Genomic DNA, 13477 nt, shown 5'->3' with positions numbered 1-13477 from the left:
TGTTTTTAGCTGTTTTTTTTTTTTTTTTTTTTTTTTTGGATCTGCATCACTTTAGATCCCCTATGGCATAACTTACATATAGTATATTGGGGTTAGAGTTACCTCCCCACCTTATGTTTGGCCCCCCCATCTGATGTCATGTGTCTTTTCTTCCTCCAGGTGGAGCTGCAATTCCAGCTGAACAGGCAACCATTGTGTGAAATGCACTACGCCTTGGATCGCATACGGGATAATAGTATTCTCTTCCCAGAAATTAGCTCCACACCCCCTATACCATGGAGCCCAAACAGGTATGTCCCTCTTACCTCATCTGTAACCAGATACAGATGATTGGTAAAGAAGACATCCGTAAAGCGAGCCTTCCTGCTCTGCATCATCTTTTCATGCTTATAAAAATGAAGATTTCTTCTAATATATACTTAATTCACAGCTCTGATAACAGCAGTTTTGGTAAATTGTCATGGAAACAGCGAGCTTAGCATCCTGCAGAGAATCTGACCCACAGTGAACATTTTACTGCAAAAACAATTTTATTAACCTAAAAGTACATTAATCAGCCAAAATATTAAATCCACCTGCCTGATATTGTGTGGGTCTCTTACATATCTGACCCATTGAGGTATAGTATATAAATATATACTCTGCACGACTTGTGAAGGCGTCCTGTGGTATCTGACACCAAGACAATAGCAAACACAGTTAGCTGTCTACATGATGGAAAAGCAAACGTCATTTATCAGACCAGGCCACTTTTTTCCGTTACTCCATGGTTCAGTTCTGACAATCTTGTGCTCATTGTAGGCATTGGTGGGTACGAGTTTGCCAGGTCTGCAGCTTTGGGACCCCATACACATTATGCTGCAATGCATTGTGATGTTACTTTTCTCTTATGGCCAGCATTGGCCTAAACAGCAATTAAATTCATGGTAGTTTTTCTGTGGGATCAGAGCACTGGACATAAGCTTTTATTCCCATGACCCTTTTGTCAGTTCCTAATTCTCCTTCTGTAACCACTGCACACCAGAGACAGCCCACAACACTGATTATACCTGATATATAAAAGTTCCACATGAAAAGTTTTCCTCCATAATAAAAGAATATGATTATGCTGATATATGAAAGAAGTGAAAAAATATATGAAGAAAAAAATCAACCAGAGAGACTGTATGTTGGTAAAGTGTCTCCTTTTTCAAAAATTGACCTTATTTTAGGCCCGCTGATGTAATTTCTGGGGCTTTATACTTCTATATTTCCTGCAGGAGTTCTGGGAAGATCACAGTGTGCAATGAAATCAGAGTAATTTCAGTACGATAGAGAAGCTTGTACAGCTGTGCATGACTGAAGGGAAAGCTGGAGGGCAGTGCTTAAAGTTTTTATTTTCATTATAAGCTTCCTTCTTATGCCTGGTTATACTATAGCATTTTCTAAGTAAGCCCCCCACTTTTTTTTCATTCATTCACAGTAAAGTTGCACATTGCATGTTGTCCTGAGCTGTCACATCATGCTAGAAATAGTTTTGGACAGGGATAGAGATCGAGCAGCATTTCATCATCCTTCGCTAAGTTTATATTTTTGGCATGCTGGGTCCCGTATCATAACAATGATCGCTGATCACTGCTTGAATCCCATTCCAGCTCAGACAAAGGACATCAGCTAATACCGATGCCAGGATAATAATGGCGGGAAAAGTGCTAATCTGACACCAACTTCGTGTCAAATTATATCATCACGTAGCAGGAAAGGGAGCGCATTGCAGCTAAAAATACTGCTCGCTCCCATCTGCCAGGATTTGCCAGGGAGTGCGTTGTGCTGTGGTTAAAGAAAGTACAATTAGGTTATTTTATCTGCACTTTAGTATGATGAATTCTGTGCCCGCACTAGGCCTGATTTTTACCTGGGTCAGTGGTAAGTCCTAGTGGTTCTGACACATGCTTATACTGTACTTTGGCTTTGCCACTATCCAAGGACAGGTTTTCATTCAGGGGGCGTTGCGGGCCGGCCTGGGTTACAATCTCCCCTTTCCATGTATCTGACACAAAATAATACCACTCTATATTTGTCAGATAAATGGTGGAACCAAAGGAGAGCTGTACACATTGCAGATTGAAGGGTGTGTAGACAGCTAAAGACTTGCACTAAAGCTGACCAAACTCAAAGCTTGTCAAGTAAGGGATTTAAACGCTCATTTTTTAAAATGTAAGTAGAAGTAAAATAGGATTGAAATTGCCCTAAATGAATCTGGTGGAAATTTACGACCGTTTTCAGTATTTCAGTAGACTTTGGAACAGATTGCTTAGTTTCTGCCAATCATGTGCAATCATATTTGAGGTTTCCCTGTTAATATTAAGTGGTTTAAAGTTCTGGACAAATACTAACCCCCTCCCCACACACATCCTTCAGTTTTTCTTATATTTTATAGAATGGTATTTGTCTATTTCCAGTGCCATTTCAGGGTGCTGGTTGCAGCTAATCTATCATTGTAAAGGTGTCCACATTGGCTTTTCTGCAGTTACCTGTCAGATTCCTTGAGCTACTTATTGCCAAGGCAGTAAACAAACAGGATCTGTCCCCAGTTTGCTGCTTCCCAGGCACAATTATATGTCTCTGAGTATGACAAATACCTGTTTCTTCTTGTGCAATGCTGTGCTTGCAGCAGCTGAAGAGCATTAAAGGGTCACATTTTGGCACATGGGCCCCCAGAAAGGTAAGTATACAGCCTTTTCTTTTCAATCTTAGTATTGTGTATGAGGGATCCTGTAACTTTCACATGTATGTATGAACGGCATTCATTATTTATGGGTGATATGTCTGATATCCTTCACAGGCAGTGGGACGAATTGTTAGATCCAAGACTGAACGCAAAGCAAAAGGAAGCCATTTTGGCCATCACTACACCCCTGTCTATACAACTGCCACCCATTTTAATCATAGGCCCTTATGGAACAGGCAAAACCTTCACCCTGGCTCAGGCTGTGAAGCACATTCTCAAGCAGCAGGAGACCAGGTAAGTGAAATGAAAAAAATGACACTGCTTCATCCTCTGTGTAAATGGCCTAAACTGAAGCTTCAGTGACATGCTAAGGGTCTAATGAACTTCATCCGTGACACAGAATCACCCTTTGTGTCTGGGAAAAATAGGGCACTGTTTCTCAACAAGGTTTCTTCAGAGGTTACTAGGGGTTCCCTTGAGCAATTTGTGCCTCTTAGGTCAGTTTAATTGATTGATTCAGTTAATTGATCTCTTTGGCTATCTGTAAGGTTGACATTCTTCCCACTGACCACCACCACACACCACTGAGCTGTGTATATTGTAATTATAGCCGGGGATCCATGAAGACCTGAAAGGTATTTCAATGGGTTCCCCCATGTTATAAGATTGAGAAAGGCTGGTTTGTGACTCCGGCTCTCATTAGGAGGTGAAACCTGCACCTATTTCTTGTACAGGTGTCATGGGCTGCCAGAGACTTATTATTTTCGGCAATGGCAGTCTCCCATTATTCCAATTATGGCCAGTCTACCTAAAAATCCTTGTATACCATGCCATTGCTGGTGGACTTTTTGGGAAAGTTGTCATTGTCTTATAAAGAAGTTATTATTTCTTAATAAAGGAGCTGAATCTTTCATTCTGATCCTGGGCCTCTTTACCCACTGTAGTTGAACATCTTTTCATTGAATATTTCAAAGTGTAGGAGGTGTACATTAAAGAATGGTCTCTCCGCTTTTTCCCCCCTTCCAGGGTTCTTATTTGCACCCATTCTAATAGTGCTGCAGACCTCTACATCAAAGAATATCTCCATCCATATGTGGAAACAGGGAATCCCCAGGCCAGGCCGCTCAGGTAAGTAAATTTACTATTGGTCAGTGTAATGGGTTTGAAGGAAAATTTTTCCACTGACCTTCTTTTTCTCCCCCAGGGTATATTTCAGAAATCGCTGGGTGAAGACCGTACACCCGGTGGTCCATCAGTACTGTCTCATCTCCAGTACACATTCCACCTTCCAGATGCCACAGAAGGAGGACATCATCCGGCACAGGGTGGTGGTGGTGACACTCAGTACCTCCCAGTACCTGTGCCAGCTGGACTTGGAGCCTGGTGAGTCAAGGCAATTGCAAAGTATCCAGAATTATGATTGGTTGCCCCTGCTCTACTAGAGTGTTAGCTACATGCAAGGTGGATGTGTTCTGTAGTCCAGCAGGAAAGAACAGGACAGGGCTGGCAGTACTTCTAGTAATTTAAATGCCGCAGAGGCAGTGATGTCAGGTCACTAGAAAAAGTTAGGCGATCATTGGATTTCTGGCTGATCAAATGGTATTTTGCAAAGAGGCAATGTTGGTAAAAGATGAATTGCCTATTGTTTAACACTTAAATTGATTCCAAGTGAAGATTTAGGTTGGGGGGTCCTGTGAAGGCCGATAGTGTCTCATGTGCTGTGTTTTTCTCTTTCAGGTTTTTTTACACACATTCTTTTAGATGAAGCAGCGCAAGCAATGGAGTGTGAAACCATCATGCCTTTGGCTCTGGCCAACAAAAGCACTCGTATTGTCCTGGCGGGGGATCATATGCAGGTGAGAATCACTTTCTTCATTGCTGTCCCCCAGCGTTGTAGTTTTCAGAATGTGATTGGTGGGTGATGCTCTGCATACTCCGCTTCCCTCCAGAGCCTGCTCCAAATGTTCCATTATTCTTGAGTATTCTAATACAATAAAGAGGGACCTCAAAGCAGACCGGTACCCCAATCACTGAATTCTACAAAGAGATAGTCCCGCTTACCTTACCCTGCTGATATTTATTTTGACTATCCTAGAGCAATCCAGTGCTTTCCAAAAAAATATTCTTTGTTTTCTGCAAGTGTAGGTGTCTGTCAGATTCCTGTTTGTTCTGCGCCATTCTTCCTGTATTTGTTTTATCTCACGTGCATTCTCTGACTAAACTGATCCTCCACCCAGCCAAGAGGTGGTGGCCCTAAGCTAAGAGAGGATAATGTTAGCTGCCATTGCTGAACTTGTAAAGAGTGCTAATTGGCCAGGTGTTAAACAATTTTTGTCAGTATTGTTATTGTCACACCATTCATGTAGATAATGAGTTGAACACCTGAGCTTGTCCCCTCATTCTGGGTCAGTGATTGAGAAGTATCAGAACCCTAATTAGACAAGCTGGATCTGATACAACCAGGGTAGAATTGACAGCTTGCATCATCTGGAAAACCCTTGTGGTTCATTGTATGTTTGGAGCAATGTTTTGGTTGTGTCATAGATTTTTTGAATCCACAACAAGGGGACATAGAAGTAAATTATGAGGTGTGAATATATAAGTGACTGGTGTTCTGTTTCTCTTTCAGCTCAGCCCATTTGTCTACAGTGAGTTTGCCCGGGAGCGCAATCTTCACGTGTCCTTATTGGACCGCCTGTACGAGCATTACCCTGCGGAGTTCCCGTGTCGCATTCTACTTTGTGAGAACTACCGCTCACATGAAGCCATCATCAAGTAAGGCCCGGTTATAAGTACCAATCTCTCCTTGTGCCATGGTGGCAATACATATACAGTACTAAAAAGCTAATTTTACAAAGAGACAATGGATTCAGAAAACCTAAAGCTGAGGTTTAATTTTGACATTACATGTAATGAAAGGTTCAAATAATATCTTTCAATTTCCATTTTATATAAGGCCTGTAATACCATCACTAAGTCTTTGTGCTAAACCAGCAAACGTTGACTGGTGAGAGGGGCTAGTAAGGTGCTGTACATAGCTTCAAAATATTTCACAGCACCCTGGCTCATTACTTTTCTTAAAAGTCCATAGCACTGGATCAAAATATGTTGATGTATGGAGGTCAGCTTAGCGCTATTTGTAGTTTTGGAGGTGTGTTTGTCCCAATAGAGGTTCACTTGCTTTGTTTCCATTCTGTAAGTATCTATTAAAGTTACTATTGACCTGGCTCCTTCACTAAAAATAATTTGAGTGCTCAGTGTGCTCTGCTAGATGTACGTCCTGCTCCAAGCACTTCCAAATTTATTCATAGACTCATGACCCATCTGTGTGCAGTCTCCAAGCCTCAGGGACGTTTCTGGATAAAATTTACATTTTTTTTAACAAGCATAATTTTCTTACTAAGAGTTCCTGCAGGTAGGTAAAGTATGTAATTTATTTTGTTACACACCCCACCCCATGTCATTGAACAACCTATGGTGCTTTCCAGTAGCCTCTTGCATTCTGTTACGGGATTGGTACACCCCTAATTAATTCCAGAATTGGCAGCTTTAGAGTTAAATGTATAAGTAGAGACTATGTGCCAGGTAATGCTTGTTTATACAACATTGTGTTGTAACAGGTTAACTGTAAAGCCTATTCTTGTGTGCCTCCATAATGGTAACTCAGGAGGAGTTAGCTCTGCCTGACTTGGATCATCACTGTAGGGGACATCAAACTCCATCAGCCTCAGCTCCTTTTTATTGTCTCGTAAAAGTCGGCCATACTCTACTAGATAGGCCTGGGAGTTGGAAGTCAATTATTATTTAGAAAATAGCACTACTCCCCCTTCTTATTACAATGTTTTTGTCCATCCATACATATTGTACTACAGGATCCATTTTATTATACGGATCCTCTCCTTGAGTAGTTCTGCAGTTACTCCTCCCTTAGTGGAGGTCACCTATCTACCTGTCCTGTTATATGAGGACACATGGCTCCCTTACCTCCTGTCCCCCGCAGCACACACCGTTCCTGTAGGTAGCACAGTTGCTTAGTTGGGTAGCGCTGACGTATGCGCTAATATACAAGGTGTCATTGGGTTTGTGAATTATTCTGCAATGAGAGGATACATTCTCATGCTGTGGACGGCATATTAGCATTTATTTACATTGTGTATATCGCCTGTCACACACGGATTCCTCGCTTTCGCCACAAGCTGCAGCATTATTCGCGTGTCATCGATGTGCGAGCACGTTGTGTTCTCCACAAGCCCGCAACAAATCTAGGTCATGGATCACAGCGAGGAGCGATGAAATCAGACAGACATGACAAGTTGCCATTTCAGGCTTTTATATCGAATTGTACTCTGTAATCCGCTCCGTTGTTGGGGAGGTTTAGAGACTTGAGCCGCGGCAGCTGATCAGAGACACACATCCCACACGACCTGAACTGCTAACTGTACATTCTGCTAACAATTCCAATACTAAGCTCCAATCTTATTTTATGGACCCGCTCAATGTAGTTTCCATAAAACCTTATTTTGGGTTAGATCGATCCTTGTATTGACCTTTTGATCTGAGGCCTAGGTTGTACTTCAGTCATTGACGCCTGGCTAATGAAAAGTCTGATAGCTGTTTCCTTTCAGTTATCCTTAAGCACTCTCAGGAGTTGGGGAGTTGGGAGACTGCTGTAAGATAAAACAGTTGTAGGCTGGGTACCTGCCATAGTTTTACCAGGTTCCTTTCAGGATAACCAAAACATATACACAGATCATGTGAAGGATCCTAATTCATTCACACAGCAATTTACTATGACCATAGCAGTAAAATAACCGAATATTCATTGCTTTCCACCAATTCTGTTCATACTCAAGGGATTAAAAGCCTCCCCATGCTGAATAGCAGCCTTAGCGCCCCCCTCTGGGAACCTGCGCAGTGTGATTGACCAGGCATTCGTAGGGTCATTTAACAATCCCGCCTTTTCCTGGCAGATTTTCTGTTCTTAGATTCTGTCACAGAAGGGGTGCGCGATGTGTCCTAAATCACAGAGGAATAAAGCTATGTTAGCGGTAAATCTCACAGCAGAATTGTCCCTGGAGCTAGATTGGGGCATTCATTTAATCATAACTCACAAATTTAACCCCTTTGCTGCTAGGAGCCGCTCAGAAAAAAGAAAAAAAGAAACCGTGCTGAATATAGTAATATTTCTGTATGAATACATTTTCTGGTCTAATTTCATATAATGGGTTTATATATCGGCTCAGGTGATACATTTCTTCATATGGATATACCAGAAATAATTAAGAATCAGTAATATAAAAATTTGTATTTATGGTACTAACTTATATAAATGTTTACCCTGGCTGAGGTGAAGGCAGGGAGCCTCTGCACGTTTATTCTATTGCTGGAACTTTTATATTGGAGGTGCCGGATTCAACCTTTCAGCAGTCCATGGTTGGAGAATGCCAATAATGTAGAGCGAAGTAACTTAGTTGAAGCAGAAACCGTGCATTCCTCCATATCTAGGGGACCGAGGCTTTAGTAATAGTGCCAGGTCAAAGATCAACCCAACCCCAGCCCTGTTTTCAGACTCCTTGAAGAGTATTGGTGGCCCCTGAAATGTGTTACCTGGTTATTTTAAGTTACACGTTAAGTAAACACCAATATTCGGGGTTCTCATGTGTATTTCTTCTTTAGCTCCAACACGTTTTGGCTAGCTTGTAATAGATTATTTTAAAGTATTTTTTTGTGTCTCCACACAGTTACACATCTGAACTTTTTTACGAGGGAAAGCTGATGGCCAGCGGCAAGCAGCCTTCCCATAAAGACTTCTATCCTCTCACTTTTTTCACTGCCCGAGGAGAGGACGTCCAGGAAAAAAACAGCACAGCTTTCTACAACAATGCTGAGGTATGACCCTTCCCCCTGATGTATACAACATGGCCACCAATTGGATAAGCTGCAAGCGTCCTGTACATTTATTAGTGACAGCCAGTGACATAGCTGACAATATATTACATGCATTCATTAGAGACTGGTGACATCACGGACTATATAGCCTATCCATTCACTGGTGCATTCACTAGAAATCAGTCATTACCGATATGTTTAATATAAGCATCACCTTAATAATGTAATTCCACAAAAAAATTGCTATCTTTTTAAATCTGCATCTTTCATTACAATCTGCATCTGTCGGTAAGATAATGCCATGATAGGTCCTGGATCAGGCACTTCTTGCTAGGGGTTTCCGTGCTCTTTTCCTGTCGGTTGTGAACCTTCATTTACACTCTACCACATATGGTTCAGTCTTTTACTTCAACTAGACATTTGAACACCCAGGCATGGTCCGTTATTAGTAGTATTGTCTACTTGCTTTTTCTTTATGCCTCTTTTATTTAGTAAAGATCCTATTTTTCCTACCCTAGGTGTTTGAGGTGGTGGAGCGTGTGGAGGAGTTGAGACGGAAATGGCCGGTGGCATGGGGGAAGCTAGATGATGGCAGCATCGGTGTGGTAACGCCATACGCCGATCAGGTGTTCAGGATACGAGCTGAACTGCGCAAGAAACGCTTATCGGAAGTCAGTGTGGAAAGAGTACTAAATGTCCAGGGTAAACCTCGATTAAAAGAAAAAAAAAAAAAAAAAGTTCTTCCTAAATCTTAGGGTTTTAGAGGTATTAGTTCATTGAACTGATTTTATACGTTCCTTTTTCTAGGGAAGCAGTTCCGGGTCCTATTCCTAAGCACAGTGAGGACTCGACACACTTGTAAACACAAGCAGACCCCAATCAAACGTAAAGAGCAGCTGCTGGAAGATTCCACCGAAGACCTAGATTATGGCTTCCTTTCTAATTACAAACTCCTGAATACTGCCATCACCCGGGCCCAGTCCCTGGTGGCTGTAGTAGGAGACCCCATCGCATTGTGCTCCATCGGAAGATGCAGGTAGAGTTTTTTTTTTTCTTTTTATATTAATTATTTAATTATTATTATTTTATATGTACCTTTTCCTATAACTAATATTATCCCACTGGACCAACCCCACCTTTTCCTGACTCATATACAAACCCCTGTGCACCATGCACATAAGGCTAGAAGCAAACATTAACAGCATGGTTTCATAAGTCCCATGGGGCAATGAGGCTTCCTAAAAAGTTTGTGGGGGACAAGATATGCATCACTGGAGCTATGTAGCCATGATTTCGCAGAGAAGCACCTTCTTTGCTCCCCTTCTGCTCCATTCAGCTGCTGGAAGTGCAGAAAAGTCTTATACCTACAGATCCTGAGGAGCATGTGACTTAATCTCAATATTAGTTTTGGGTGGGAGAGGGGACAGATCTTGCCATAATGAGAACTACCTATGTCAGCTTTGATTAGACCGCCAACACAGGTCTTCCCATCCTCACAAGGTGCCAGCATCTCAGTACCTTAGTTCAGGTTGTTGTATTGCAGGAGGAATAGATTTATCAGTAGCACATACTTTTATTTAGCTTTTTTAGCTTTAGCTTTTCCTCCTTACTGGGCAAGGCTAATTGGACTCGGAAACACAAGCTAGTTAAGCAGGGAATATGCAGCTGGTGGTGTAAACAAATCATTTGCAGAGAAAGAACTTTTCCATCAAAGGCCGCCAGAAGCAACACGGCAACGAGATCACACAGGCAAGACCTCTCCTCGGCCGCTGTGTTCTCACTTGTAATCTTCTGTGATGACGCTTACCGGCAGTCGCTGCAGACCTGTTCTTTTCCACGGGGGGATTATAACATTTGTTTATGTGACATTTGTAGCAATAGTCACATGACATCACAGAATTCGTCAGAAGAGCTCTGAGCAGTGGAGGCAGCGTACCGTCACACATTGTGTCATTGCTGTAACTATCACCTGAAAGTGATTTGTTCACTTATTCACATGCTGATCTACATTTTCATGATCATAACTCAGATGAGGAGGATATACCTTTAGTAAGTTTTGTAAATCTGCATATTGCTCGTGCTGAAGGGCTCCGCTGAGATCAAACCAATTAGTCTCTTAGACCCTGTGGATTTCAGTCACCTTAAGCTAAACTGTAGATGTGCAGCTATCTAGGGAAGCTTTAAAAAATAAGTGAATACCACTTGAGTCACAGCAATGCCTAGGATGCCAGATAAAAAGCAAAAAAAGCAAAAGTACATATAGAATAGGACAGAAATCCAAGCTTATAACAGCAGCAAAATCGTCAGTATCTTAAAGTATCAGGGTCAGAAAGGGGACATGTGCACCATATAATTACTTCATTTACTTCCCCCATTACCCCATGGTATCACTGTAAGATGCTTCTTATTATAAACTGCTGCAAGCATCTCATTTCCAAACACGCTTTAAAGAATGGCAGAAAACACATTGGAAATTGCTTTTGCAGACCTTTGCTATTTTTTTGCCAGTGAAAGTAAATAAAAGAAATAATTTATGCTGCCGCTTCTTTATTGGAATTGACTTTTTGGTGAAAACGGCCTCCTGTGGGGTTTTAGAAGAATGAGCATGTAATAGAGAATAAAATAACCGATGAGACGGGATTGTAGCCGTCCGTTATATCCAATGACCGATCTGACACGATGAACCCAAGGCCGTACATTAGGGAAGGATGAGACGTACATGAGCCCCTGACACTCCAGTAATCAGGAGAAGCCTGTCTTAGCTGTGTTTAGCATGAAATTGTTGGCTGAGAACATTTCAGGCTGCAGAAATCATTAAATATTTATCACCTGGACGACTGGCACAGTTTCAGGCCTCTCCCACCCGCCTGACATCAAACTAGAAGCCCACGCTAATTAGCTGCTTCATACTCCACAATCCAGTCAAAAGATTCCCCGGTTGTAATGGTTTGAAATCACATCATTTCATAATCACAGTGTATGTTCAGGTTTTTGTAGTTGAGATTTGAAAAAAAAAAAACTTCTACACTGCAGTCATATATTGTGGATGTGCTCTTTTCCTTTTTAATTTGTTTAGGTAAAGTTCTGGGAGATGTAAGAATAATATAATAAGAAATCATTTTATATTCTGTGGATTTTAGTGTTTTGTTTCCCAGAATCCTTCTCTTCATGTCCTTTTCCCTGTAGGCTTGTATGGGGATAAGGGATGGAGGCATTGTTTTCATGGCTGCTGGATTCTGGGCTATAAGCTGAACATACAGATATCAGATCATTGTCGTTGGGAGATATCTTTCATAATTGTTTCCAGTGACAGATGAGTGAGCGATTACTGTACACACATCGCTTTCTGTTAGGTGAGGATAGAATAGGATAAACAAGTGGCTCCCTGCTGTTGTCTTCTCCATAGTATAACACAGCAGTTGTTCCTGCTTGGTCTGCATTGATGAATGACATCGGGACTACACAGGTCAAATTTTCACCCAAGAGGAACACAACTGTTGGTCTAATATTGGTATCCGCCTTAGACCCTGGATAAAAATCATGCTATTTTCAAGAGGCTTGATCATGCAAATACAATCCTGCTGAATTGGACACATAATAATCACATAAGTGGGTATAAGGGTATTATGCAGCTGTTTATATAGCACAAACATTCTAACATATGCAATCACTCTGCCTTGTTTACAAAACTACGGGACCTTAGACATTGCTGTCCTATTGCATGATCACACGTGAGATGATTCCCGCCTGTTACAAAGGGTTGGAATCATCTCTGAAATATACAGCAGTCACCTGACATCGTTCACAGATCTGTCCTGAAGTATCCATGAATGACCGTTGGAGAATGGCAATACACGCCAATGCAGAAGAGCACAGCGGGTTACCGCTCGCTTATTTTTCCTCTTCCCCTCTCCATAAACAGAAGAGATGCTGTGTATACAATGCTCGTTGTGTCATAATGAAAGATCATTTCCAGCCATGAAAATTGTAGGTGTGTTTGCAGCCTAACGGTCTATCTTTATTTGCATCCTGTCCACCATTCATCAATTTTGCGTTGTTGCATAGAACAGACATTTCATGTTTAGTGAATGGCACACCGGCATACCAGCATTGTTCCGTGTGAAGGCAGACAGTGAAATGAATTTCTGTGTATTGTATCATTTATCTACATTTTCTTAATCCTTCTGTCTCTCTGCAGGAAGTTTTGGGAGCAGTTTATCACAATTTGCCATGAGAACAGGAGTTTACACGGTATCACATTTGAACAGATCAAAGCCCAGCTTGAGGCCTTAGAGCTGAAGAAGACCTATGTGCTAAACCCGCTGGCACCAGAATTCATCCCGCGGGCGCTCAGACAGCAGCATTCGGCCGGTGGCGGTAAACATCAGCAGTCCCCTCCAAAGGTAATCTCGGTTCTTTCATTGTGTCACATAGAGTCTTGTCTGCAGATTTTGATTATTCTAGAACAAAGCAGACTCGCAGGGTATTCATCCTGTTTAACATCAACCACATAGAAACACAGTGAGGAAAAGTACACACTTCTGTTAACCCGGTGTCCCTATTAAGCAGATTTTCCCTCACTTCCTGCCCCCTATGACATAACCTATAACAACAATATGATTTTTTTAAAACCAAACCTGGCTTGATAACATACATATTTTAGACTTGGTAATGTCATCATTGGGTCCCTGAGCCTATCTGTTCAATACAGGCAGAATTTGATTGGTGGGAGAGGCTGGCAGAGTGCTGTACATAGCTGTCTGATAACATCACAGCACCCTGCCAAGGTACTCCTCTGGTACCCTCAACCCAAATCCATGCAGTGAGTTGGTTCTTTGGTGGCATTATGTATATATCAGAATGCTCTGGAAGATGGGT

At 41.8% G+C, this 13477-nt stretch overlaps 1 protein-coding gene and 1 long non-coding RNA gene across 3 annotated transcripts in view; both read left to right on the top strand.

The window, feature by feature from the left end:
• The window catches only part of LOC140332865 (uncharacterized), a 359753-nt gene that overhangs the window by 105058 nt on the left and 241218 nt on the right, over positions 1 to 13477 (top strand). The gene's annotated exons all lie outside the window — the stretch shown is intronic.
• Positions 1 to 13477, top strand: part of HELZ (helicase with zinc finger) — a 41253-nt gene that overhangs the window by 12958 nt on the left and 14818 nt on the right. For both annotated transcript variants that reach the window (XM_072414080.1, XM_072414079.1), the window contains exons 12-21: positions 160 to 290; positions 2825 to 3004; positions 3737 to 3838; positions 3915 to 4093; positions 4448 to 4566; positions 5340 to 5485; positions 8452 to 8599; positions 9118 to 9301; positions 9407 to 9635; positions 12798 to 13002. In XM_072414080.1, the coding sequence (XP_072270181.1) occupies positions 160 to 290; positions 2825 to 3004; positions 3737 to 3838; positions 3915 to 4093; positions 4448 to 4566; positions 5340 to 5485; positions 8452 to 8599; positions 9118 to 9301; positions 9407 to 9635; positions 12798 to 13002 (1623 nt within the window). The remainder of the gene's footprint in view (positions 1 to 159; positions 291 to 2824; positions 3005 to 3736; positions 3839 to 3914; positions 4094 to 4447; positions 4567 to 5339; positions 5486 to 8451; positions 8600 to 9117; positions 9302 to 9406; positions 9636 to 12797; positions 13003 to 13477) is intronic.

Source organism: Pyxicephalus adspersus, chromosome 6 (genome assembly GCF_032062135.1).
Source record: "Pyxicephalus adspersus chromosome 6, UCB_Pads_2.0, whole genome shotgun sequence".
Taxonomy (NCBI): Eukaryota; Metazoa; Chordata; class Amphibia; order Anura; family Pyxicephalidae; genus Pyxicephalus; species Pyxicephalus adspersus.
The sequence above is the reverse complement of the archived record's forward strand: the minus strand, read 5'-3'. Positions and strand labels throughout refer to the sequence as shown.